Consider the following 25,628-nt stretch of genomic DNA (forward strand, 5'->3'; position numbering starts at 1 on the left):
ATGGGGTAGTGGTTATGTCGTCTTTGAGGCTTTCTCTTAAGAGATCCTCTCTGTGAATTCGTTTCGCAACGAGCTATCTACGTTACTTGCTCTATTTTCCGGACTAGATTTTGCTATCGGTGTGCCGCTCATCATGTTCCTTCTCTCATCGCTTTCCCTGGAAGACGTCCGATAGGTAGAAGTGCCTCGACGTCGGCGAAAGCCACTAATAGTTGGTCCACAATCCCGGTCGCGCCGGTCTTGATCGAAGTGATCCTAGGCGTATGCTGGATGTAGATAGCGGCCTTGCTGGCCTCTCAGGCCGTTCGCGTATGCTGGGTAGATCGTGAAGAGAGCTTGGTCGGCGTAGGTGCTCGCTGTTTCGTCTCGGTACATCAAGAAATCGGCTACTCGTCCTAGGTTCCGCCTGGTTGCTGGCCTTGAAATTCGACTGACCACTCGCCATCGCGGCCTGCTGTTCATCGTGGAGGTATTTTGTAAAGACAAAATCTCTCCACTTGAGCTCTTTCTTCAAAGCGATAAACTTTGGCTCGGCATAGATCTCTCGGTCGATTTTGGCCATACCGTATTTGCAATGCTTGCGGTTGTAATCTTTGATTGCCTTGCCGAGCACTAGCCGAAGCACTTCGCACGACCTTGTCCCAAGCTGTGCAACAACCATATCGTCAGAGACAAGTCGACGTGCGAGCAACTTCTGACTCTTATCCATACCCAATTTCCCCGGCAGGAGACCGCGACCCCGGGTCCAGAAGGACGGCTTAGTGTAGAGTAATGTCTTGTGATGGTTTCCACCTTCGCACCTGTGCAATCGGAAAGCGTACAGCTGCTCGAAGACGTAAGCGATGTCGACTCCAATAGTTCGTGCTGGTTCCATAATGTAGGTGCTGATAAACTCGCGGTCGCTATCCTTGAGCAGGCTCTGGGTATTGTCGACGACAGTCTCACATGCTTTGTGAATGACATCAGCGTATTCGAGAACTACGCGCGTTTGCTGAAAATTCAGAAGGCTGGTATTCCGCGCGGAGAGATTCGTGGTGGACAGTTTGGGCGAACATGCAGCAAGCGCATAATGGAGCTCATGAAAGTCGACGTCGTAGCTGTATACCAGGATGTCGACGAGGAGGCGGACAAGAAGATCGACTGCGGCAGGCTTATCTTGAGGAAGTTCCAAGTTTGTATCGTGGCCTAAGATTTGCTCTGGCGCGAAGGGATAGGACTCCAGGGGGTGGTGAGAGGTTTCGATCGAATTACGTGGTGTGATGGGAGGGCGATGGCTTGTGCTGTATGTTCGTTTTGGTTGCCCTGCGCTCAGGTTGCCTACACCCTCCTGAGACAGTTCCGGCATTGCGAAGCCCCGTGACGAAACGAAAGCTGTTGAGGATAGCAAGAAAGACGACGCTGATACCGAGTGCGGTTGTTCGCAGGTTTGACAAAGAGGAATGGAGAAAGGTAAATCACAATCACGAGGGTGCCGCTGAGACCCTTTTGGACTTCCTTACATCGACCAACGTAACCATCGTCAAGTTGTGACCTGTAGGGGTCCAAAGCGGAGTCGTTGGTCGTCTGACTGGCCATCCACAGCGATGTATTGCGCGACTCCTGGCATCTCAGCGGATGATTTGTTGAGAAAGTCTGAATCACATATTCAGGGTCGATGATGATGGTACTATTCAGCTTGCTTCAACCGTAAGTGTCATCACAGTAGACCGATGCGACGACTGTCCCTATCAAAGCATCGATTAGTAGAGAAGGCTGGAGTCTTCATGTGATTAGCTCGAAGACACGAGCGGCGTAAGTCGGCTTCATCGCGAGATATTGCATCGCCTTGAGAGAGGAATTGCTGAAGCGTGATGTGCAAAGGCGTGGGATGGAGTTGGGCATGTGAAAGCAGAAGGCGAGGGGTGAATGCAGGGTGGCAGGGGTGTGCTGCATGACGCCACAGCCGAGGAGCCAAAATTACTCGGGCTGGCTTATCGATTAACAAAATTATCGCCGTCCCACTCTCCACCACCCACCAGACAGTTCAGCGCCGAGTTTCTGACACCGCATAGTCAAGGTGGCGTCGATTCCTTTCCGATTCAAATCAGGTGGCAGCGGCAACAATATGGCGCCCATGGCTGCGACAGCGCACCACCACCGGAGCACGACCAAGAAGGACAAGAAGGGCTTCAAGTCCCGCCATGCCACCAAAGGCGCGCTGAAGGAGCAGAGCAAGGGTCAGTCGCTCCTTCCCCGCCACCGCGTCCAACGCTGCTGACTGTTTCTTCTAGGCAAGGTCAACTCCCTCTCGTTCGAATTCGGCAGCCGCAAGACCCCCCACCAGCAAGTCATGAGCAAGTTCGACCGCCGCAACCGCGCCAAGCAGATGCGCATCAACAAGGACCACGAGCACGCAAAGTCGTCCAACGTATTCGCCGGCAAAGATGGTGCGCCGAGGATCACCGCCCTCGTCCCGCTATGTTCGGACGTCTCTACCGCCGAAGCTGTCCGCAGCCTGAACGCCAGCCTGGACATTGAAGAGGAGGTTCCCGAGGCAGGATGGACACGCACAAACGCCGACCGTTTCAAGCAAAAGGTGCAATATCTGATCGTAAAGAGAGATCTGCTGGCGGCTCTCGACGCCTGCCGCGTCGCCGATTTTGTCGTCTTCATTCTGTCGGCGCACGAAGAGGTCGACGCAGAGGGCGAGCTGATCATGAAGTCGGTCGAAAGCCAGGGTATTTCAAACACCTTTACCGTGGTGCAAGGATTGGACAAGGTCGAGCCCGCCAAGGCCAGGCCTTCAGTCGTTTCGTCGCTCAAGTCGTACATCACCCACTGGCTACCCGCGACCGAGCGCGTCTACTCTCTCGACAACCGCCAAGAAGCCGCAAACCTCGTCCGATCGCTATGCACGACTACCACAAAGGGTGTCAGGTGGAGGGATCAGAGGAGCTACATGTTCGTTGAGGATATCGCGTGGCCTGGAGGCAAGTCGGCTGTTAACGCAGACGGCACTGGTGATGTTGTCATTACCGGTGTTGTGCGCGGGCTTGGGTTGAAGGCCGACAGGCTGGTACAAGTGGGAGACTGGGGTGACTTCCAGGTCGACAAGATCGTAGCCGCTCCACTAGAATCGAGGAAGAAGCACAAAGAAGAAGAGATGGCTGTTGACACAGAAGGCGACGGCATCCTGGAGCGTCCCACAGAAGACCAGGACGACCTAGCAGATCTCGCACCAGAGGAAACAATCATGGACGACGTGACCAACTACGCCACATCTATTGCGCCCTCTGAGCGCAAGGGTGTCTTACTAGACGATCACCACTATTTCTCAGACGAGGAGGAAGAGGTCGCGCCCGCCAAAAAGAGGCGGTTACCAAAGGGCACAAGTGAATACCAGTCCGCATGGTATCTCGACGACATGTCTGACTCGGGCTCGGATCTGGAAGATTTCGACGACATGGAAGTTGACGAAGACGCCCAGAGCCAGCCTGCGCACCCTGCAGATGGTGTAGAGGGAATGGATGTCGATGGCAAAGCGATGACCGAGGGCGCTCCTTCAGAATACCCGCAATCGGAGATGTTCCTAGATCCATCACCAGAGGACGAGGCTGCACAGATCGAGGAGTACCGGAAGTCTAGGAAGACAGAAGAGGACGAAGATCTCGAGTTCCCTGACGAAATCGAACTACACCCCAATGTGAATGCGCGAGAGCGCCTTATTCGCTACCGAGGACTGAAGAGTCTGAGAAACAGCACATGGGAGACAGAAGAGGATCGCCCATACGAGCCAGAGGAGTGGCAGCGGCTGCTCGACATTTCCGACTACAAGCGCACAGCGACCAAGTTCATGCGCGAAGCCTGGGCTGGCGGTGTCAAGCCCGGAACTCGGGTCAGCGTTCACATTCGCGGTGTCCCGCTACAATTCCAGGAGACGCAGTCACGACCAATGGCCATGTTCTCACTCCTGAGACACGAGCACAAGCGCACAGCCGCCAACTACAGCATACTGCTCAGCTCTGAGCATGAGGGTCCGATCAAGTCGAAGACTGAGATGATCGTGCAGTGCGGACCAAGGAGGATAGTAATCAACCCTGTAAGTCACCTTAAGCCTCTATTCTATCCCTCAATACTAACAGCATCCAGCTCTTCTCCCACGCCGGCAACACACCGAACAATGTGCACAAGTTCTCTCGCTTCCTTCACCCCGGCCAATCGGCCATTGCATCTTTCATCGGACCTCTAACCTGGGGCAACGTCCCACTCCTCTACTTCACTCGCACAACCCCCTCTCCCGACCATCCCTCCTCCCTTCGACTAATCGCGACCGGAACATCGCTCCCACCCTCCACCAACCGCATCATCGCGAAGCGCATCATCCTGACAGGCCACCCCTACAAGATCAACAAGCGCGTCGTCACAGTGCGCTACATGTTCTTTAACGACGGCGACGTCAAGTGGTTCAAGAGCTTACCGCTGTGGACGAAGCGCGGAAGGAGCGGTTTCATCAAGGAGAGTCTGGGTACGCACGGATACTTCAAGGCTACTTTCGATGGCAAGATCAGTCCTATGGACGCTGTTGCTGTTAGTTTGTACAAGAGGGTTTATCCTAGGGGGGCGAGAGCGTGGAGGGGTGAACTGGAGCAGGCAGCTGAGATGGAACAAGTTGCTTAGAGGGTTACGACGCGTCAATGACTTTTATGATATCATGGGGTTTTAGATAGGCTAAAATGGGTATGGAGTTTGTTGTTCATCTTTTACGAATAGAGTATCTGAGCCTATACCCGTTCAACAGATCCGTGAAGTAAACGCCGTGAAATGCTTATACGAAGGATGCTTTTCACCGCCAACGCCAACATGAAGTCTGAAACAGCATCAAGCCAATTCTTCCCAGACTCACTTCCTCGCAAACCTCTCAAGCGCCGGTCCATAATCCTTCTTCAACCTCTCCTTCCTCTCAATCTGCCTCTTCTGCATATTCTTCAACGCCTCCCTCGCCCTCTCCTTCTCCTCATCAACCACATTCTTCGTCCCGCTCTTCCTCAAATACCTCCTGAGCGCCGAATTCCTGCCCTTCCCCCTCTTCTTCAACATATCCACCTTATCCGGCTCCTTCTCGCCCCTCGCAGCGCGGTATTCGCGTTGCCGCTCTTCATTAGACGCGAGATCGAGGTTACCGACGAAATTGGGGTCGAGCGCAATCATCTCGGGTTGGATCTTCTCAAGCAGGGCGTGTACTTCTGTTTCGCGGCGCTGCTTGGAGGTTTCGTAGGGGTTGGTGCCGGGCTCGAGGGTGTCCGGGTTGGCTTCTCCGGCGCCGGGCACGATGATGGAGGAGAAGCCTTTGTCGTGCGATATGCCGAGGACGTCTTCGAAGGGGCAGAAGCGCACGCGGCTGACGTTTAGGCCTTCGCCGCCCCAGCCCATGTATGGCATGATGGGGGCTGCGGCGTCCTCGGGGTTGCGGCGGAAGATGTCGTCTTTGTAGATGGAGGTCTGTGTGCCGTAGCCGACGGCTGTGAGGTTGCGGTCAGAGATGGAGAGGGTGGTGCCCGGGACGCGGAGGTGGGTTTGGTACATCTCTTTGAACATGCGGACGTCCCAGACGGACATGCGTCGGTCTTGCGATGTGCTGACCATGTATGTTCCTGATCTGTCGACTGCGATGCTTCGGACGGGGCCCCGGTGTGGGAGGAGTTTGACGAGAGGCGTGGCGCTGTTGGGCGACCAGAGGGTTACGAGACCTTTTTGGTGACCGACGTGCAGGATGGCGTTGTGTGGGTTCTGTGCGAAAGCTGTCGCGGGACCGAGCTTGGTGTATAGTTGTGGTAGTGACTGTCCGGTTGAGACATCGGTGTATCGTATTATACCCGCGGTCGATACCGAGGCGAGAAGGAAGTGGTAGGGGAGGTATTCGAGGTGTGTGGCTTCAGAGTGGTTCTTGAGCTTGTGCATCTCCACGCCGTCGCCCGAGTAGATGTAGACACAGTTCTTCTGCGCGACCGCAAAGTTCTTCTGGTTGCTCGTATGCAGCCATCGCGCGTCTCGCACCGTCTCGTTGAGTTGAAGTTCGCAGCCGACCTTTCCGTCTCGCCAGTCAAATGTCGCGACATGTCCTTTCCTGCCGGCGATCAACAAGTCACGGCCGTTGCGACTGTACTCGCATACGTCGTAAGGACCCAGACCGTCTAACTTCAACTCGAAGCCCTTCTTTGCTGTCTCCAGACCAACTTCCCGCTTGATGTCGTCTTGTCGCACCTTGTATGTCCTCTCCAGCTCATTTTCAGTTTCCAACAGTCCTGGGTTGTTCTCGAGCAGAACTTCGACATTCTTCGCTTCTATCGCCGCCTGCTTGTTCTTCGTCTCAAGCGATGTGATGTTTCTCCGCAGCTTCTTGTCCTTGACTGTTTTGGGCCGTATGCGGTCGCCGCGCCCATATTGTTTTGTGGCTGATTCGGTGAATTCGGCGATCGCGCGGGTGTCTTCGTCGTCTATGGGCGCTGCGTTTTGCGACTTGCGCCGCGGTTGCGCTGTGCTGGGCTTGGAGCCGCGTTCGGTGGCCATAATGCAGTTGCGATGGCTGACAGCCTTTTGTGACAGTGAGCAACTTGATTCGCTTCGTAAGCTAGTTTTGTGACTGGGGAATCCACTGCATGTATTCGCTGAGAGTGTATGCGCAAAAGGTTCCTGGTCGCGAATGCCCCAATCCTAGAATTATTTCTGCCGGCGCTCACCGCTTCGAAATCTTGGCGACACTAATGATGCACAACCCAAACTCCACGCCTCTCTCACCATCGCTAAACTTCTGTCTCGCTGACTTCACGTGCAATTCAACACCATCTCCGCTGATATCCGTCGAAGTCCTCAGACCGGGGTGATCTAGATTATCTTGATTAGGCTTTGCAAGCGGTAGCATCTCAGCGTGGCATTCACCTTGTGGCATCCGCACGAGAGTTGCGTTTGTGTGCCGACATCCTTCTTTTCGGGGTTACCAAGGGTCGTACTGGAGGTAGAGGTGGCGTTGGAACCGAATGTACCCTTGGTCTGTTTATCGGTGCTTGATGTAAGGTCCATCGCCTCGGCATTGCTCGACGTTTGAAGCTGAGGCAATGGTTGAGCTTGAGCTTGAGCCTGAGCCTGAGCTTGTCGAAGCTGGTGCGCAGCCGCGCGAGCGCGGTCCTTAGCGTTTCTGGCTTCTGACGGCTTCCCAGATTGTCCTCTGCGACCCATTGTAGTAGTTAGAGAGGCCTTGGAGGATTACCGAGGAGGCTGAAGACGCTGAAGATGTAGAAGAGGTCTAGACAGCTCCGATGCTGTGTGCTCAGTGGGTATGCTCACGTGTGCGTATCGAACTCAAGATGACGGTTGCTCCTCAGGGCCGAGATCGCAACATCACATGCTACGCACGTGTTGGGCAGCTGCAGCTTCTCTCACTGGCTCCTGCCTTCACCTTGAGTTCGGCCCAAACGAACAACGCGTACCCTTAGGCTTCGCTTAGGCATCTCTCTCTTATTTCCACTGCCGTACAAGGTCTCTCATCAATCCCACTCCACTCTCTCTCGTTCTCATACTTCACATACTACTCTACAACACCAGTCGCCAATGATGGGAGGCCGCCGCAATGTGCACGCTTACAACCAGGACGAGATCGACAGGTAAGTACAGATAACGTTGACCGGAATTGCCAGCGACAGCATGACTGCTATTGAAACAACCCGGTCGCAGTCATATTTGACGCGCTCCTAACTACTTTTCCAGGCTCCAGGGTATCCCGCTTCCCATGAAGATCAAATGCGGCCGGTGCCACAAGAACCTCCCTCAAGTCAAGTATTCCACCAAGCAACTGACCGATGCGCGATACCAAATCAAGACCTCAAGCAAGATCACCAAGTCCATCAACTGCCACAGTTGCACTGGACAGCAGAAGGTCGAGATCGAGTGCACCATGTGTGGCAAGACAAAGGGCTTGGAGGAGTTCGCGAAGTCTCAGCGCGCCAAGCCCGACACTGCCAAATGCTTCAAGTGTGTTGAGGCTCAGCTCGCTGATGAGGCTGTCGATGAAGACCGCTATGTCGACCAAGACAGGGCCTTTCTTCCGCCCGACCACTCCCAGGGCCAGTTTCCCGAGTACTGGTCCGCAGCTACCAGTGAAACATCTTCTACTTATGTGAGTTTTCCATAAGGGCTCTCTGTGGCTGTCATACTGATCTGTATAGGGAGATGATGAGTGGAAGACTGTCAACGGCATCAATCGACGAACCGAGCGCAAGGATATTGAAGACGGAGGTATTGCGCTGTCGGCTGGCTTCCAGAAGGCCATGTCCATGAACGGTTCAGCAGAGGAGAGCCTCATCGAGACCGAATACTCCTTCCCAGCTGGCCACGGAAACGCCAACACTGACAGCTGGAGCGAGGTCCGCACCAAGTCCTGGCATACCCAGTCCAACGCCGCTCCCAGTGCAAGCTCAGGCTTCAATCCCAATGCCTATCGTCACTCGACTTCTTCCGTTACCGGCTCGTCCCACACCTTCACCTCTAGCGTGGCTGAGCGATCTGACACTTCGGAGATTCGTCCTAATGGATGGGCCAAGATTCGTGCTGTTCCTCGAGGTCCTCCTATGGTATGTTCAACGATGAATCCTTCAGATCTTGAGTCTTGGCAAAAACAATACTGACTATGCCATAGATGCCTATGGGTGATACTGTCCGACAGACAGGATCCACTGTCGATGCTTGGGACTCGGATGAGGAGGAAGACGAAGAAGACGAGGACGATGATGACAGTGACGACGACACAGTCATCTAGTCACTTGACCTCGGTATATGGAGATGACAGAGGTTGACAAGTATGCACAACGGACAAGATCCTGTTCTGCGAGGGGATGCGGGAGTTTGGATTGGATTGGCGTTTGATGTGTACTTGAATTATATGATTTAGCTGTGGTCATGACAGCGAATGGTCTACCACGTGCTGTCCCACCGGAGGGACGTACATAGGACTACAAAAGTTGAATTCCTGAATCGATAGCGTTATGGATAGCCCTATCGCGCGACTATGGTAACAGTGAAAGAAATGCCGTCAGGGGTAGACTAATCCGGAAAAAGCGACTAATTGCCACCACGTGATTGCGCGCCGTACCCCAACGCGCCTTCCTGTGCATGTCCCACCCCACCCACACCCAGCGCAGTCGCACCACCACGACTGTACCGCAACACTTTCTTTCAAATTACTTTCGTTCCAATCGCTCTTATAGTAGGAAATAGATACGGCCATCATGTAAGTCAAGTCTCGCTATCCGACTCGATGAGCGCGCAAGACTAATGAGTGGCGACAGGAGCGGACGACGACCTAGAGGCGCAGGCATTCGGGGACCGCACTCTGCCTTGACAGATTTTCTGGCCGTGAGTGACATATGTCCTGGGGACAAGCATGCCCAACATTCGAGACTTGCGACATGAAGATCGAAAGCGGCTGGGTTCTTGCTCGATAACGGTCGCGCAAACCTCAGTGGGTGATGCTTGAGAGAGACACTCGCTAACTTCTCATTTTCAGGCGAATAACATCTCTGCAGCAGAGATTCGCGATTCGTACGAACAGCGCCGTCAACAAGCCGAGCGAGACGCAGCAGAAGCAGGAGATAATGGCGAGGGACCTTCAAATGCCGGTGAAGATGACGAAGATGTCGAGGAGGACCTACAAGCCGAATCCTCCGCAATGGCAGCCGAGCGCACCCGCAAACGTAAACGCGACCAAGACGAGGCGATAGCGAAGATTAAGAAGGGCAAGGCGGCGAAGAAGGCATCCAAGAAGAAGAGCAAGAAGAAGGGCTCAGATGATGAATCCGACTTCGAAGATGTCATGGACATGTACAAGAAGGCGAAGCCACTCCCTGGCCAATTGGAGAACTGCGAAATTTGCGACAAGCGATTTACCGTCACACCCTACAGCAAAGCTGGTCCAGATGGTGGGCTCCTGTGTACACCGTGTGGAAAAGAGATGGTCAAAGATGCAAAGTCAGAGAAGAAATTGGCTAAGCCCGTTGTGCGAAAGGGTAGAAGGAAGATTGAGAGCAACCGCCTTGACGGTATGACACAGCGCGGACCCAAGACACTCCAACAACTGTGCATCGAGAAGCTCGCCAAACACTCAGAAGACATTGACGAACTGGGCGAGATGCCAGAGGGTATCATGAACCGGATCAGCGAGATCTTCTCAAAGAAGCGAGCGATGAACTCCAACACGATGAAGCTGTTCCTCCAGTCAGATATGCAGTCGATTGCAATTCACGAAGCGGCATATCTTGAGACCGAGGACTACGACCAGATCTTTGCTGTTTGCCCCAATGTCAAGCGTCTATCACTGCGCAACTGCTGCCAGTTTAAAGACAGCAACATTGACTACATGAACGAGAAGGCAAAGGCGTTGGAAGAGATACAACTGCTAGGAGCCAATCTTGTCTCGGACGACAAATGGATCGAACTCTTCATTGCTCGGGGCCAAGATCTCAAGTCGCTGAAAGTTGAGTGGTTAGACGCCGCGTTCGGCGACCACGTAGTTGAGGCACTCTCCACCTTTTGCCCCAACCTTGAACGCCTCAAGATTGAGCGCTGCAAGAAGATCGGCCCGGACAGCATCGACGCCATTGCACACCTGAAGCATCTGAAGCATCTCACACTCCGCTTCTACGACCCCATTACCCGCGAGAAGCTCGTCCATCTGGTCGATTCAGTTGGCGATAACCTCCGCACTCTGTGCCTAGAGCACTTCCTGGACAACACAACAGAGCCCACCGATGACGTCCTCGAAGCCATCCACAACAAATGTCACTATCTCAGCAAGTTCCGCTTCACAGAGAACAACGAATGCACCGACGCCGGCTACGTGAAGCTCTTCACCGACTGGACCAACCCACCGCTCCACTACATCGACGTCAGCTCAACCCGCGACCTAGACAACACGAACCCCGACGGACCCGAAGACGAGCCCATCGGCCTCGGATCCAACGGTTTCCGCGCCCTCATGGCCCATTCGGGCTCGCGCCTCGAATTCCTAGATATATCCTCCTGCCGCCACATCTCCCATACTACCTTTACAGAAATCTTCGACGGTAAGAAGGAATATCCTCATCTCCGCGAGATCAACCTCTCCTTCTGTCCCGTCGTCGACACTGAGATCGTCGCTGGTGTCTTCCGGTCCTGTCCCGCTATCAAAAAGGTGGTTACTTTTGGTTGCTTCCAGGTCGCTGACGTGGTGGTGCCGAGGGGTATCGTGTTGATCGGAGCGCCGAGGGCACAGGATCAGATTGAGCAGTTTGGTGAGGTGGTGTTGGATTATCAGAGGGAGAATGAGGAGAGCATGGGGCATATGCGTGCTATGGGGCGTATTGTGCCTGTTGTGGGTTAGATGGCGTCGAGATTCTCGCAGAGATGTGGGAGATGGGTTCTTCAAAAGCGGTGTTTGGGCGCATGTATGGTATGGCCTACTGCAGGATTTACGCGGTCATGGCTAGTGGACATCACAGCAGGCATTGGCTTTTTTTCGTTGGTTGTGTGCGACATGATTTAGATACATATAGATGTCGATAAGTACGCATAAGACTCTGCATTGAGTGTGCGCATGCGGATGCTGAATGCTAATAGATACATGATACATGATACTCCTCAAACGCGAGCATTCCCCTCGCGCTGACTCCTCGCTTGCCCAAATCGTTGAATGGTAATAAGTAACAGCGTAGCTACGTGTATGCTCAAGTCCAACGGATGAGCTGAGTGAGACATACCTTGCCCTCTGCGCCCTCAGCGTAGATATACTACCCCACTACTTTTGTCCCACTCATACCTTGCTCAACCAGATCATGAACCCAAATTGCACCACATAGCTATACACAAACAAAAACTGCGTCCTCCTCGACTTCTGACCCGTCTTGATATCCTGCGGATATCCCACGGGAGCAGGAGCCCCAAAGGCGTCTTGTGGTTTGTTGTCGGGCAACAGCACGTATTTAAGGCTCCTCAACAAGAAGAACGAGTTTGCGCTGAAGCAGTAAAGGAATATGACCCAGCCGACCCATGAGCTGCTGAAACCGATCCAATTGGCCAAGTTGGTGATGAGCAGCGATACGATGACATGGACGAACTTGTAGCCGCTGTATGCGACGAGATCGAGGAGCTGTGAGGAGCTGCTGATGGCGAGGAGGAAGGTGCCGGTTCGGATGATGAGGATCTCGAGTAAGGTGACTGCGATTGCGACGGTAGCGGTTTTGCCCAGGAGTTCGGGGTTGAAGGCGCCGCGTAGACCTGCGAATAGTGTTGACAGCAGGATGTAGGTCACCAGGGCCATGGTGGGTATGTACATGTCTGGTGAGTTGACGTCTTCTCGTGGAGGTTGGTATAGCAGTGCGGCGGAGGCTGATGGATCGGCAGTGTGTTGCCGTTGGCGCGACCAGGGACGGTGCCACCATGGGAAGAGGATGATGCGTAGTTTATTGAGGACGTAGGAGTTTGTGACGTTGAAGTAGTGCTTTAATGCGGACACTGAGACAAGGCGTCCTAGCTGGAATGTTGTCAGTAGTCTGTTCATGAACGGGAGGCCTGCGCTATGCCTTGTGGACATACGCTCTGTTCCATGTAGTGCTGCCCAGCGTCCACGGCGCTCTTTCCCATCTGGAACCCTAACTGAGCAGTGGGGTCGTTGATGAACCCGCCGAACGACGGGTGCACGCCATATCCGCCTTGCTGAGGCGGCATGCCACCTGCCTGTGATCCGTAGCCATAGCCGCTCTGGGGTTGTGAAGGGGGTTGCGGGGGAGGTGGTGACCGTAGCTGGGGGACTGTGGAAACGTGTTGTGGGACGGGGTGGTGTACTTGATGGAGTCAGTACACGGCATCTACAGGAGGCATGATGGAACGCGTCTTAATACGTACAAGGTGGTGAATGCGCCGGTGGTGGGTTGCCGTAGTTGGGGCGCTGCATGGCTGCGCGTCGGGACGATGGTCGGTGTAGCGAGTGCGGTGTCTAAGAGAATGAAAAAGACGAAGGAGCCAGAGTTTTGTGATGCGCAATTGGACACGTCGCCGTCAATGTTGGTTGAATTTCTGCCTTGAGCTGCGGTGTCGTTGGCACCTCCGAATTCCGACCATCTGGCAAGAGCGTGCACGGCCCGTCGTCATATCCCACATGTGCCCGCCGCACCACCACGTCTCCCTTCCGCAACCTTCCCGCCGCCTTTCACCCCCGCCATGTTGGATACCTTCGAGATATTGACTACTTCCGGCGTAGTTCTGTGGTCGCGCACATATGTCCCGGTCGGCGCAAACGTCATCAACAGTTTAATCCGGGATGTCTTCATCGAGGAGCGCGTGCAACCTCACGCCGAAGATGCTGGCGCCAAACCTACATACAAGAAGGAGGGATACACTCTGAAGTGGACGGCGGCGAAGGATCTTGGCCTCATCTTTGTAGTACGTACACTGTTCCCGTTGGGTCAAAGAGTCGAGACGGCACCACGGCGCAATGCGACGTAGATATGCGCAACAGCTGACTTTACCATAGGCCGTATATCAAAGTCTAGTACACCTAACATGGGTCGATAAGCTCCTCGACAACGTGCGCGCACTCTTCGTCGGCCTCTATGGTGAGCAGCTGAAGACGGAGCACAGCAGTGTGGTCAACTGCGACAAATTCGGCGCCTACTTCGACCGACAGATGCATGACTTGGAAGGTGCCAGCGACTCTGGCGCACCAAGTATCAAGCTCACCACTCCCGAATCGAGTACCGACAACGACAGCGCCGACGAAAGCGTGCCCAAGCCAACGGCATTACAGAAACCACAGCAGTCCTTGTACGATACGAGCGCCGATTCAACACCAGTGCCTACGCCAGATACCTCGAGGCCTACTACACCGGCGCAAAGTCAGCTTTTGACTGGAAAGGCAAGACCGTTTGGAGGGAAGATGTCACGGCGAGACAAGAAGAAGGCCTCGGCATTCAGCTCAGCACCAGTGTCATCGGGTGACGAAGCATCAGCCAAGAAGAAGGGCAGGGGCTCAGCCAAGAAGGGCAGGGTGTGGGGCGAGTTCGGGGCTGAAGAACAGGACGACTCCGTGCTCGACTACTCGCAATCAGACATCCAGGGCGACGCCTCTGGGAACGAGGCGCTTGAGGAGATCCGACCAGAGACATGGGGCCACAAGACAAAGAAGGGCGAGTTCGTGCTGAAAGATCTTGATGAAGAGATGGACGAGATAATTGCAGCACAAAACGCGAAGAAGGACAAGGAAGCACCCGCTGCCTCTGGTGGGCTAGTAGGGTCCAGTTTGGGTGCAATTGGCGGCCTGTTCAGGAACGTGGTTGGCGGCAAGACACTCACCAAGGAGGATTTGGCAAAACCACTTAAGGGAATGGAACAGCACCTCCTTCGCAAGAATGTGGCTCTCGAAGCTGCGGTGCGACTATGTGAGAGCGTCGAGCGCGATCTCGTGGGCATGAAGACTCCCAGCTTTACCAGTCAGTTGACACGCCTATCCCTCACCACACCCAGCTACTAACTATTCCAACAGCGATCGAGACAACACTCAAATCCTCCATGGAAAAGGCTCTCACCAAGATGCTTACTCCCACGTCCTCCCTGGACCTCCTCCGCGAAATTCAACACACCAACGCCACCACATCCCGCCCCTACGTCATCTCCATTGTCGGTGTAAACGGCGTCGGAAAGTCGACAAACCTATCCAAGATCGCCTTTTTCCTGTTGCAAAACCACCACCGCGTGCTCATCGCAGCAGCGGATACATTTCGTTCTGGTGCTGTGGAGCAACTACGCGTCCACGTAGATAGACTGAAGGAGCTATCGCAAAGAGAAGGAGGTCAGGTCGATTTGTTCGAAAAGGGCTATGGCAAAGATGCTGCCAACATTGCAGCGGATGCCGTTACCTTTGCCTCGAAGAACAGCTTCAACGTAGTGCTCATCGACACCGCTGGTCGCCGACACAACGACCAACGTCTCATGTCTTCCCTTGAGAAATTCGGCAAGCTAGCCAACCCAGACAAGATTCTCATGGTGGGTGAAGCGCTTGTCGGCACAGACTCTGTTGCACAGGCACGCAACTTCAACGCTTCTTTTGGCGTGGGGAGAAACCTCGATGGATTTATCATCTCAAAATGCGATACCGTCGGCGATATGGTGGGTACACTGGTGTCGATGGTGCACGCGACAGGCATTCCAGTGGTATTCTTGGGTACCGGGCAACATTACAGTGATCTAAGGACACTTAATGTTAGTGCCATTACGAGACTGCTCATGAGCTAAGTTTTCTACGGATTACCGGAGCCCTGTATTATAGTCTATCAATTCTAGTAATGATGTATTTCTGACCAGAGGAGGGAATCGCAACATGAGAACCCACTGCTCGCAAGTTGAATGCCAACGCAAACCCATGTCCAGTCAAGCTTCATGCGTAGCTAGTGACCCACACACCCCATTGTGGCGCCTGGAGAAAACCTGATCTTCGTCCCGTTGAAGCTTAGCTGTGGCTAAGTGACTGCGCCATGACCATTCCGGCAGATTTTGGCTGTAAGGCCCGCCGACACACCTCCATTCGAAAAGAGCCTCACACGATGTCAACCACGATGTCGTTGGCCAGCGCTGCACGGAAATTGCCGCTGAACGGCAAAAACGGCAGGCTAGGTGTAACGGAGGAATGCCCAGCAGCTCTTGTTGAATGCATGACCTTGTTTTGCAGAGATTGTGCGAGTTTCGCGTTGGGCAAATGACGACACAGACGCTCGTCCCCGCGTGCGCCTTCGACGTTCACGCCTCCCAAGCTTTACAGCATGCGCGCTATCGTCTTGGATCGACGTAACCGGTAGGCTAGACCATCCTCCAGCCTCTAACCAACCTGCGTTCCAGCCTCCGGCCTCGCGCGACTTGCCCCTGGTCCATCTTGTTTGGTAGAGCATGCGACTAGTCGGAACGCGTGTGCCGACCATGTACTATGACATTGAATGTTTATGGGGAAACGCCAGAGTCTGGGTGCTATGATGCAAGCGCCGTTATGGAAGGTGTAACCAGGGCCGATACATCAAAGGCAGCTCGACCTGCTAAAACCACACACTGAAAACGACACCCTCGTTTCGTGGCCTCATTCACATCCTCGACGTCGCGCACCATGTCTTCACCCAGCGCGTCTTCGCGGTCGGGTAACCACCGCAGCAGCTCTTCGTCTGTGTCTGCTTTGTATTCGACGCTGGTACCATGTATCGTGGTCTCTGGAATCCTTGTGGGAGCTTTCTTGCTATTGCGAGCAAAACAGAGGCGTCTATACGCACCACGAACGTTCCACGATGCGCTTTTCGAAGAGTACGTTTCATCACATATCTACCTCCACATCTTCCATCGAGACTGACAAAGAATACAGTGAGAAGACTCCATCCGCGGGTTCGAGCAAATTCGGCTGGATCAAGAAGTTCATGCATATCAGTGATGAATACGTCCTCAACCACCACTCCCTCGATGCCTACCTCTACATGCGCTTCCTCAAGGTGCTTACACTCATGGCCTTTGTCGGTGCTATCATCACTTGGCCTGTGCTATTCCCTGTCAATGCCACTGGCGGAGGTGGTGAATCTGGCCTGGACATCATCAGCTTTTCCAATGTTGAAAACGACGTTCGCTACTTTGCCCATGCGCTCATGGCCTGGGTCTTCTTCGGCTGGGTCTTGTTCCTAATCGGAAGGGAGATGTTATACCTGGTCAAGGTCCGAAAGGCCTACTTGTTGTCCACCTGGAACGCTAGTCGCATCTCGCAACGAACGGTCCTCTTCACCGACGTACCGGAGAAGGATCTATCGCTCGAGAGTTTACACACCGCGTTTCCACAAGTGGCCCAGATCTGGTTGGTACCTGACGTCAAGGACCTAGAAGATGACGTTGAAGAACTCGAAGAGAATGTACCCAAGCTGGAGGCCAGCGAGATCAAGTTCATGGCAGCTGTCACCAAGCAGCAGCAGAAGAAGGGCAGCGAGAAGAACGCAACCTACGACAAGGCATTGCGACCGACGCACAAGCTGAAGCCCCTCATTGGACACAAGGTCGACTCCATTGGCTACTACCGCAACCAGATCAAGGAGCTGCTACCCAAAATCCAATCGGCTCAACAGTCCCATCTCGCTGGGAGGGAGAAGCTAGCCAGTGCTGTCTTTATCGAATTTGACACGATGGCCGCCGCCGAAGCCGCTTTCAACGAACACCAACATCGCAGACCAGCAAGCTTTGAATCCCGCCAGATGGGTGTCTTACCTGATGAGATCATCTGGAAGAACCTCGGCATGGGCTCCAAGAACAGAAAACTCCGGCATATCCTTGCGAATATCTTCATTGCGCTTCTGATTATGTTCTGGGCCATTCCTGTTGCGATTGTTGGTATCATTAGCAACGTCAACTATCTCACAGAGAACGTGCCGTTCTTAGCATGGATTGACTCCATTCCTGGACCTATCCTTGGTGTAGTCACTGGACTTTTGCCTACCATTCTTCTCGCTGTACTGATGGCATTGGTGCCTATCATCTGCCGCTGTAAGTTGTCCCTAAGTTCCCTACTCCCAATGCATACTGACAAAGTTTAGTCGTCGCCAAACTTGCGGGAGCTGTAACTCTGTCCGAAGTCGAGCAGCAGACCCAGACTTGGTACTTTGCATTCCAAGTAATCCAAGTCTTCCTGATCACGACCTTCACCTCCAGCGCCACCGCCGTCGCCAGTCAAATCGTCAGCAATCCGGCATCGGCTGTCTCACTACTGTCGAAGAATCTTCCCAAAGCTTCCAACTTCTACATCTCGTACTTCATCCTGTATGGACTTGCCAACGCTGCAAGGTACCTTTTCAACCTGATGGGACTGGTGGGCGTGTTCATCCTGAGCAAGTTCGCCAAGACACCGAGAAAGAAGTACATGCGCTACGTGTCATTTACGGAGCCATCTTGGGGAGCGGAGTACCCGAAATGGACCAATTTGGGCGTCATCGCGATCTCATACGCCTGCATTGCGCCACTCGTTCTAGGCTTTGCGACACTCGGTATCGGGTTCATCTACCTGGCCTACCGTTACAACATGATCTACGTCCACGACACCCACGTTGACACCAAGGGTGGCTTCTATGCGCGCGCGCTCGAGCAGCTCATGGTGGGTGTCTACCTTGGAGAACTCTGTCTCTTGGGTCTCTTCGGCATCGGCATTGGCAACAGTGTCACATCTGCTGGTCCAACGGTGCTCCAGATAGTGCTGATCGTAGCAACCATCATATTCCACGTCATGATGAAGCGCAAGATCAAGCAGATGAACTTGCTCGATGACTCGAACCACCCCCAACAGCACAACGACGCTGAAAGGCATTCGGAAGGCAATGGCATGCATCCTGGATACAACAACGTCAAACGCTCGCGCGAAGATAGCAGGCGATCTGAGCAAGCTCTTGTCTCTGGCTACAGAGAGGAAAGCCGCCAGTACGCCGGTGAGCAAGGCGCTGGCATGGCTCCTCCGTCCAACGCCCCGCCACAGCGATCCCTGCTCAAGAAAATGTTCTCCCCGCATACACTGTCCGTCAGCGAGATCTCCTCCTCTTTGATCACACGCTTCCGCCATCCTGTACCAGCCTATACCCAGCAAGACGTTCTAGAAGCCTACCTACACCCCGCTTTGGCGCAACGCGAAGAAGTCATCTGGCTCGCGAGAGATCAAGCTGGCGTTAGCAAGAATGAGGTTGCGGAGCTGACAGAGAGCCTTGGAAGCTATGGCGTCGAAGTCACGGATGAGGGCGCAATAATGAATGAGAAGGGCAAGGTCGAATGGGATGACAACAGCGTGAGGCAGGCGCCTCTTTGGGATCATAAGGTTGTTTATTAAGGAGTCTCATTTGTTGTAACGAAGGAAAGGACGACGACGTTGTTTACGCGACACCATTAATTTGTATTATACCCTTAGCTGACACGATAATATACTCGATTCGTACACTTTACGTCCTGGCACCATACCGCAGTCGTTGTCACACACGCTCCCAACGCACACCGACGATGCTACTCGTGGAAAGTCGCCCCGGGCTCGAGCGCCAAAGCCAGAAAAGGCCTCAGGTACGATGACACCAAATGTGGGGGAGAGGAGACTACACTCGATCTGGCGCGGTGCCTGAGAGGCTTGCTGTGCATAAAAAGCAGCAAGTCCACTATATCTATGCCGGACGCTCTCCGGTCACCGCCTAGTGGACCGCCTAGTGCAACGCAACGAACAATAAACAAAAGCTATGACGTCTTTGAACCAGAGAGCTAGAACTTGGGGTTGCCAACTTCCAAGTACCTAGTAGCTGGTATATGAAGGTGTCGTGTTGAAGCTGGGGTATTGAATCGTTTTTGCTACACAGCTTTGTACTGTTTCAAACTATCATACCACTTAACTTAACTTTCGAATTTACGAATTGAACATCATGCCTCGCAACGGAGACGGATCTAGCGACAATGGCCCAATTGAGGGTCAAGAGCTTCTTCACGGAGCTTCTGGTGATGTACGTCTTCCAATGGACAGAAGACCGAACAGCGACTAACACGTGACCAACAGAAAACCCTCCAGCACACCAAGCATGTAGCCCCCATGCCCGAAGTCGAAGCAGGAGACGGTAAGAAAAAAAAACCCAAACTTGCCCAAACCACATCCATCTCACATAACTAACACCCCACCCCAGCCCTCCCCGGAATGGGTGCCGGCGGCACCGCAGCCCCCATCGCCGACAACGCCGAAGAATTCGGCGTCAACGAGCCCAAAAAGGACCCTCTCGACGAAGAAGACGACTCCTCCGCCCAAGACCCCCTCCCACCCAAAAAAGACACCTCATCCTCGAAGAAGCGCACAGAACCGCACCACAGCGCCACCTCACCCGAGCGCTCGCAGCTGGACCAAAAGTTCACAAAGCTAGATAGAGACGAAGTGGATATCTCGACGTCGTCGAGCAAGGGGGAGGAGATGGATGCGAGGGCGCAGCGTGTGGCTGATGCTGTGGGGAAGAGCAAGGGCGCGGGGGATGAGGTTGTGAGGAAGAATGGGGGGCATGCTGATGTGGAGGAGTTGCATGGCGCGACGAGTTTGGAGAGTGGGGATCGGAGTATGGATGGGGATAGCGGTGGGTCGAAGAAGGATGAGAAGAGTGGAGGTGGAAGTGGAAGTGGGAAGGGGGGTAAGGGGGAGGCGGAGGGTGTGGAGGCGCATTTGGGGGATAAGGTGCAGAGGGAGCAGGCTAAGAAGTTTGGTGTTAACCTTGATAATTAGTTTGGAAGACTGAGGAGATGCGAGTTGAGGGAATGGATACCAAATCACGTTATATGTATTATTTGGGTGTGGCCGTGATGTATCGTTATATTGTGGAGACAATGTCGGACAGGTTTCAGCACCCAACCATTTCTAGAGTCTGTGCCGCGCACTTAGAGCATGAAGCTGGCTACACCCATCATGACAAGTGTTGACCAGACGGCCCACGCATTTCCTCTTACGCTCGCAGCAGCACCTTCGAACTCGGGCAGCGTGTTGTTACTGTGCCCACCAGGCATAGTACCATTGCCGCCACTTTCCGCGCGGCACTTTGCAATAACCTCCGGAAACAGCGCAGTAGTATTCGCATCGACAACAAGGTACTGGCAAATCTCCGCTGAGCCATCCAGAACCGCATCGACGTACTCCTCGGTGCAAGAGCTGAGATCCCAGGTGTAGCAGTATGTCAGCCTGTCGCTGGTGAAAGCGTCGAATTGCACATCAGGGTCTGGGCGACCAGTGCTCATGTATGTGCTGCTCTCATCCGTTCCAGATGTTGATTCGGTACCAGTAGCAATGTCGAGATTGAACAGCGCGCGCGTGAAAATCTTGAAAGCGGTTTCGGGCTGGTATGCTGGAATCGCGTGGCCGGCTTGGTACGTGCGGATGTAACTCAAGTTACCGTATTGACGGACGAGGCCACCAACGTAGGAGTCGTTGGTCTGGATTTCGGCGTATTGTGCGGAGGCATACCCGGCTGAACCAGTCCAGTTGATTGCCTTGGCGACGGCATCACCGCCAGCCCAGGGGCAGGCAAAGTCTAGATCTCCGTAAACGAGCGAGACTTTAATGCCGTTGTCGAGCAGGAAACCAAGGTCGTCGAGCCAGTTGTCACGTGGGTAGTCACCAATGTCGCGGTATGCGGAGGAGGCTTCAGGTGAGTTGCCTGTCCAGTTGAGCGGTACGCCGAGTTCAGCTTGTACCCATTCGCGGTTCAAGTAGCCTTCATGAAATGGCGGTGGGAATGGAGGCGGTGATGGGGTCGAGATGTCGTAGTAGTCTCGGCCTGCGTACTGGTTGTACGGGCTGACGATTTCCGCGCGACAGAACGATTCTGCGTCTTCGCAAATCTCGTTCACACCGGCATCGATACCCAGGTTCTCGGGGTCGTCTTGTCTAGCGGCATCGCGACAGTTCTGGATGCGCTCCAGACATTCTGGCACTGCTTCGACCATGGCGTTGTATGTCGTCTCGTTGACGGCCTCGATGCCATATCCGTTTTGACGGAATGCTTGCTGGGGGTAGTAAGGGTACTGCACGTAACGATCAACGCAACCTGAGATGAGGAGCAGGGTATCGAGATGCATGATATAGCCTTCTTCGCCAAGGGTACCATTCTCGATGCGCTGGTTCTGCTCCTCCCAGAAAGACATCATGGCGGGGCCGTAGCGTCCGCCATACGATTGAGCTGCAAGACTGATGCGGGTGTCGTTCGGAAGGTAGTGGGGAAACTCTTGGAACCAAGCTTGCGCAAACTCCCATGCTGCTACGGCTCCGTTCACACTGCCAAAAGCGGTGTTATTGGGCTCGCGACTGGGGAATGTTCCGGTGAGCAAAGTGGTGTTCTGCTCAGGCACAATTGAGGTCTCGTTGAGAAGCGTGACCTCGCCGGTAACAAGGTTGCGAGTGATATTCTGCAGGGTATCATAGGAGCTGCAAGCAGGAGTCAACAAGATGTCCCTCAACTAAAGAACATATGTAATGCTTACAAGCCAACTTGGACCGGCTGATCGAGGTAGAGCATATTCGAGGCTCTGTTCCAACTCCACTCCGCTGGTCGTGTAGAGTTGGAATCCGGGTTCGCATAACATGGTCCGTTCTCTTCGAGAATACCATACATGGATGAAGAACCCGGTCCACCATTGAGCCAGATGGTGAGCGGCGCATTCGTCGGATCCTCACGAGCCTCAAAGAACCAAAAGAACTAGTTTGCATTGGTAAGTGAGAGCTATGTATGCTTTGGACCTGCACTCACGGTGTTGATCGGGTAATCCTGTCCTTGGCCCAAGTCCGCGGTTCCCGGAGGCAGATAGACGTGGCCGGAGTAGGACTTAACACCGGGAGTGGTTTCGCAAAGCGAGTTCTAACATGCACATATTAGATAAGATGCATTGCTGATTGCTAGATCGCACGAACCTCTTTGAAGGTGATTTTCACACCATCTCCAAAGCGCGATTCTAAAACTTTGAGACCGACGGGCTCTGCTGGGAACTGAGCCAAGCCGGGCGCGGCGGAAACCAGCAACGCGACCGCTGCGGAACGAATGGTAGGAAGCATTGCGAGGCTGTCAATCTTGAGGCTCCAGGAATCCGAAGCCCATCAAGGTTTATGTAGGCCATCGATGCCAATGGCTTCCAAGCTTGTGTTCATCCTCGCAAGCCGTGTTATCGGCTTTGCAATCAGGCATTGTTGTGCTATTCAGTCTTGGCGATGGCTTGGGTACATTCAAAGTGGGAGCGTTGAACTTTGGTTGACTACATCGGGAAGGTGGAAGAGGTGGTTGCCAAGTACCAAGTCTCGTCGTGAGCGGGGTGTTGTTGTTGCGCGCGGTAGTGCGAGCCGAGCCTCGTCATCGTGCTGTAGCGACGGAATACCGCAACGACCTGTCATTGTTCAATTCTACTACGAGCCGTAAATAGTGAATCCGGTCCTCAACACTGTAGTGCATTTTCCGGCATTTTCCGCGTGAGAACCGTCGCGTTTCATCACCCGAAGTATGGCTTCCCGCGTTTACTCGTTCATCGGGCCGTCGGAGCTAAGAAAGTTACTTCAGAGCCTGCTTATCCATGTGCTCGATGTGAGATTGAAGCACGGCCGAGCCTATGTCTGAGTAAATAGTCTTCAGCTTCGATCGGAGATGAAAGGCCCCAAAACACTTCTTGTGCAGAGTCAGGCCGCCATTGTTTTTGAAGGTCTCCGCGGTAACGTTTGCAGGATCCCAACTAGACCGCCGGATATGTGCTGCCATACCGGTATAGTCATGTGATTCGAAAGTCAAAATCTGGGCAGAGTGCGCGAGATCGTATAGCTTTTGGATGCTGAATGGAGTTTCGGAAGCTCTCCGTCGTGCTGGGTAGAGATCGTTCTCCAAGAGGAAAGAGATGAAGGAACCCAGAACCATGGCTCGACACTTGGGCTCCCATGATTCATCGACTTGACAGACATACACGTGTATGATATCGTCTAGGATGTCGTAGAGAACATCCAGCATAGCCGAAAGTGTAGCTTCCCTGATTTGCAACATGCGCTCTTGAAGGTTGGTCAGCATATCTGCACGATTGTTTTGATCGGGATTGAGATTCTCATACCCAGAAGCCCTGGAGGCATGTACTTTGGAAGCTTTTGGCCATCGTCCATGATAGCGTTCCCGTCGTCGTCTAGCCCGATCTTCTTCACTGTAAACCGGGTAAGACGTTGAAAGCTGTCCTTGTAGCCAAAAGTCCAAGCAACGTAGAACCAGCCGGGATCGCATCGTTCTCCGGAGTCCGTATCGGGATAGTGGCATTGCGCCCATCCGTAGAGATCCAGGAACGGCCGAACAAGCTTGACAATGTCGTATCTGGCGCACACGACAGCGAGCTCGAGTAGGGCATCGATTGTAAGGCCGTCTTTCCTTGGTATCTCATGGAAGCGCAGATGAGCGATTCGAAGTGCAATATACAACGCATCTACTTCGTCATCCCGGAGCGGCACCTCAATGGCGCCGTTTTCTTTCCGGTGTCGCTCGAACATTGCTTTCCATACCGGGCTCGCCAAGGTCATGGCTGTCGAAGAGACCTGGACCGGCTGAAGGCCAGCTGAATCGGTGCCGACCAATAGGGTGGCGTCGCCGCTATCGTCGAGAACAATAGTCGGCTGCAACTCCGACATATCGACATGTCTGTCTTCCACCGATGCAGCTACATCTTCCGGCGTGTCGACCGTGCACTGCACTGCAGGTGTTGTTCTCTCAGGGGTAGGACGCGCTCGGGAAAGGAAGCTAGACCACATGATCCAGCCTCGTACTTGCTGAGACGAATGATGATGTCCTGCGGTGGCCAAGGTGACGTCGCCAATTGTGTAATTCCGGTTGGAGTGTGAGTGTGTGGCAAGCTGGCTACGCGTGCAATGATGTGCACGCGTCCCGAGGTCGGTGCACCGTAGACGCGTCGGTGATCGCGAGGCTAAAGGACGCTAGTGAGAAGAGGTTTCAGATGTTCGTTTTTTCAGCGCAAACAAAGACAGAACAGCCCTTCGACAGCTACCCCAGCAAGCTTCCAATTTTACTTTCGCGCGCTGCCGCCAGCCGCCACACTTCGATTGAGGCGATGCGGGTCAATGCCAACCTTGGAGAGGTCAGCCTCGCCGAGTCGTAGCCGACGCCTGATGCTTCCACAACAGGGCTCGCCCCGTACGATCCCAGATGGACGGATTGTACACCCTGTGTATTCGTGCGATCCAGCCTCGCCGACATGTGACGACAATGCTACAGCACAGCGCTTCATAGCTTCCAACCATGGGGAACCCGCGAAATCATGCCGAACGTCGACTTTGGCACAATCATTCGCGGCACGACCCAATCTCCGGAGTAGTATATCCACAATAATTATACTTCGATGACCGTTCGACCCTTCAGTCATCTGGCAGCATTGCGGTTTGAGCAGAGCTCTATGGACGGCGATCTCCGTGGCCACTAAGCTTTGATACAACAGAATGTCGAGCGGGTGCAGGAGGTTGCAGCATGCATGTTGCGTGCTTGCTTCCCACACCGCGCAGCTACACGTAACACAACGACAAATTCTGGCGAGGTGCAAAGTGGTGTTTATTGATCAAAGTCACCGCGGCCTTCAGTAATGAATCAACGGATGAGCACGCCAGGGTCTCGATCCCTATCATATCCTACCCGTGCCCCGGGTCGCCCAGAGCGAACGACATGTGACCAAGCCACTGACTCCATATGAAGCTGGCTGTGCGCCAGATGTGGCCTGTCTCGGCTGTAAGAATCGATGTGCATCACCCTTTCGCTCAAAAGATTAACACTAGATGACTCGATCTGGGACCACTGCACGCGTAATGCGCATTCGCCGACGTACGATGCGGTCAAATCCGATGCCATGTCGAACGACTGTCTATGCATATGAAAGCTCAACTCGGTGTTGCACACATGTCCAGCGCATACTACCATTGCAAGGGCAGGCAGGCCTTATACGTCTAGTGTTCTTTGGGCACCACACGGCTACTTACGGTTATGGGTGCAGTCTGAGAGAGATTCGTCATCGCATTGGCAAAATCCAGACGAGCAGGAGGACCACATGTCATC

General features: G+C 53.8%; 11 protein-coding genes across 11 annotated transcripts; 6 read left to right on the forward strand and 5 right to left on the reverse strand.

Annotated features, from left to right (window-relative positions):
- Window positions 1-205: 205 nt before the first annotated feature.
- J4E92_003609 (uncharacterized protein) lies at window positions 206-1,517 on the reverse strand (the record flags this gene model as incomplete). The annotated part of the gene is made up of 2 exons (XM_051495005.1): window positions 206-1,280; window positions 1,510-1,517. The coding sequence occupies 2 exons, from the start codon at window positions 1,515-1,517 to the stop codon at window positions 206-208; spliced, it is 1,083 nt and encodes a 360-aa protein (XP_051355298.1).
- A 587-nt stretch (window positions 1,518-2,104) lies between these two features.
- J4E92_003610 (uncharacterized protein) lies at window positions 2,105-4,656 on the forward strand (the record flags this gene model as incomplete). The annotated part of the gene is made up of 3 exons (XM_051495006.1): window positions 2,105-2,216; window positions 2,271-4,078; window positions 4,129-4,656. 3 exons carry the CDS (start codon window positions 2,105-2,107, stop codon window positions 4,654-4,656), a joined length of 2,448 nt encoding a protein of 815 aa, XP_051355299.1.
- A 222-nt stretch (window positions 4,657-4,878) lies between these two features.
- J4E92_003611 (uncharacterized protein) lies at window positions 4,879-6,546 on the reverse strand (the record flags this gene model as incomplete). The annotated part of the gene is made up of 1 exon (XM_051495007.1): window positions 4,879-6,546. The coding sequence occupies one exon, from the start codon at window positions 6,544-6,546 to the stop codon at window positions 4,879-4,881; it is 1,668 nt and encodes a 555-aa protein (XP_051355300.1).
- A 1,041-nt stretch (window positions 6,547-7,587) lies between these two features.
- Window positions 7,588-8,788, forward strand: J4E92_003612 (uncharacterized protein; the record flags this gene model as incomplete). The annotated part of the gene is made up of 4 exons (XM_051495008.1): window positions 7,588-7,637; window positions 7,741-8,149; window positions 8,199-8,603; window positions 8,669-8,788. 4 exons carry the CDS (start codon window positions 7,588-7,590, stop codon window positions 8,786-8,788), a joined length of 984 nt encoding a protein of 327 aa, XP_051355301.1.
- A 249-nt stretch (window positions 8,789-9,037) lies between these two features.
- Window positions 9,038-11,386, forward strand: J4E92_003613 (uncharacterized protein; the record flags this gene model as incomplete). Its single annotated transcript, XM_051495009.1, has 2 exons — window positions 9,038-9,040; window positions 9,536-11,386. 2 exons carry the CDS (start codon window positions 9,038-9,040, stop codon window positions 11,384-11,386), a joined length of 1,854 nt encoding a protein of 617 aa, XP_051355302.1.
- A 429-nt stretch (window positions 11,387-11,815) lies between these two features.
- On the reverse strand, window positions 11,816-12,955 carry J4E92_003614 (uncharacterized protein; the record flags this gene model as incomplete). Its single annotated transcript, XM_051495010.1, has 3 exons — window positions 11,816-12,535; window positions 12,598-12,845; window positions 12,907-12,955. The coding sequence occupies 3 exons, from the start codon at window positions 12,953-12,955 to the stop codon at window positions 11,816-11,818; spliced, it is 1,017 nt and encodes a 338-aa protein (XP_051355303.1).
- A 266-nt stretch (window positions 12,956-13,221) lies between these two features.
- J4E92_003615 (uncharacterized protein) lies at window positions 13,222-15,291 on the forward strand (the record flags this gene model as incomplete). Its single annotated transcript, XM_051495011.1, has 3 exons — window positions 13,222-13,443; window positions 13,535-14,489; window positions 14,543-15,291. 3 exons carry the CDS (start codon window positions 13,222-13,224, stop codon window positions 15,289-15,291), a joined length of 1,926 nt encoding a protein of 641 aa, XP_051355304.1.
- A 1,034-nt stretch (window positions 15,292-16,325) lies between these two features.
- J4E92_003616 (uncharacterized protein) lies at window positions 16,326-18,880 on the forward strand (the record flags this gene model as incomplete). The annotated part of the gene is made up of 2 exons (XM_051495012.1): window positions 16,326-17,556; window positions 17,607-18,880. 2 exons carry the CDS (start codon window positions 16,326-16,328, stop codon window positions 18,878-18,880), a joined length of 2,505 nt encoding a protein of 834 aa, XP_051355305.1.
- A 738-nt stretch (window positions 18,881-19,618) lies between these two features.
- J4E92_003617 (uncharacterized protein) lies at window positions 19,619-20,290 on the forward strand (the record flags this gene model as incomplete). The annotated part of the gene is made up of 2 exons (XM_051495013.1): window positions 19,619-19,643; window positions 19,710-20,290. The coding sequence occupies 2 exons, from the start codon at window positions 19,619-19,621 to the stop codon at window positions 20,288-20,290; spliced, it is 606 nt and encodes a 201-aa protein (XP_051355306.1).
- Window positions 20,291-20,442: 152 nt separating this feature from the next.
- On the reverse strand, window positions 20,443-22,606 carry J4E92_003618 (uncharacterized protein; the record flags this gene model as incomplete). Its single annotated transcript, XM_051495014.1, has 4 exons — window positions 20,443-21,982; window positions 22,039-22,253; window positions 22,305-22,412; window positions 22,466-22,606. The coding sequence occupies 4 exons, from the start codon at window positions 22,604-22,606 to the stop codon at window positions 20,443-20,445; spliced, it is 2,004 nt and encodes a 667-aa protein (XP_051355307.1).
- A 487-nt stretch (window positions 22,607-23,093) lies between these two features.
- J4E92_003619 (uncharacterized protein) lies at window positions 23,094-24,319 on the reverse strand (the record flags this gene model as incomplete). Its single annotated transcript, XM_051495015.1, has 2 exons — window positions 23,094-23,578; window positions 23,638-24,319. 2 exons carry the CDS (start codon window positions 24,317-24,319, stop codon window positions 23,094-23,096), a joined length of 1,167 nt encoding a protein of 388 aa, XP_051355308.1.
- Between the last annotated feature and the right edge of the window lie 1,309 nt (window positions 24,320-25,628).

This window comes from Alternaria infectoria, assembly GCF_024043175.1.
Source record: "Alternaria infectoria strain BMP 0036 chromosome Unknown scaffold_4, whole genome shotgun sequence".
Classification (NCBI taxonomy): domain Eukaryota; kingdom Fungi; phylum Ascomycota; class Dothideomycetes; order Pleosporales; family Pleosporaceae; genus Alternaria; species Alternaria infectoria.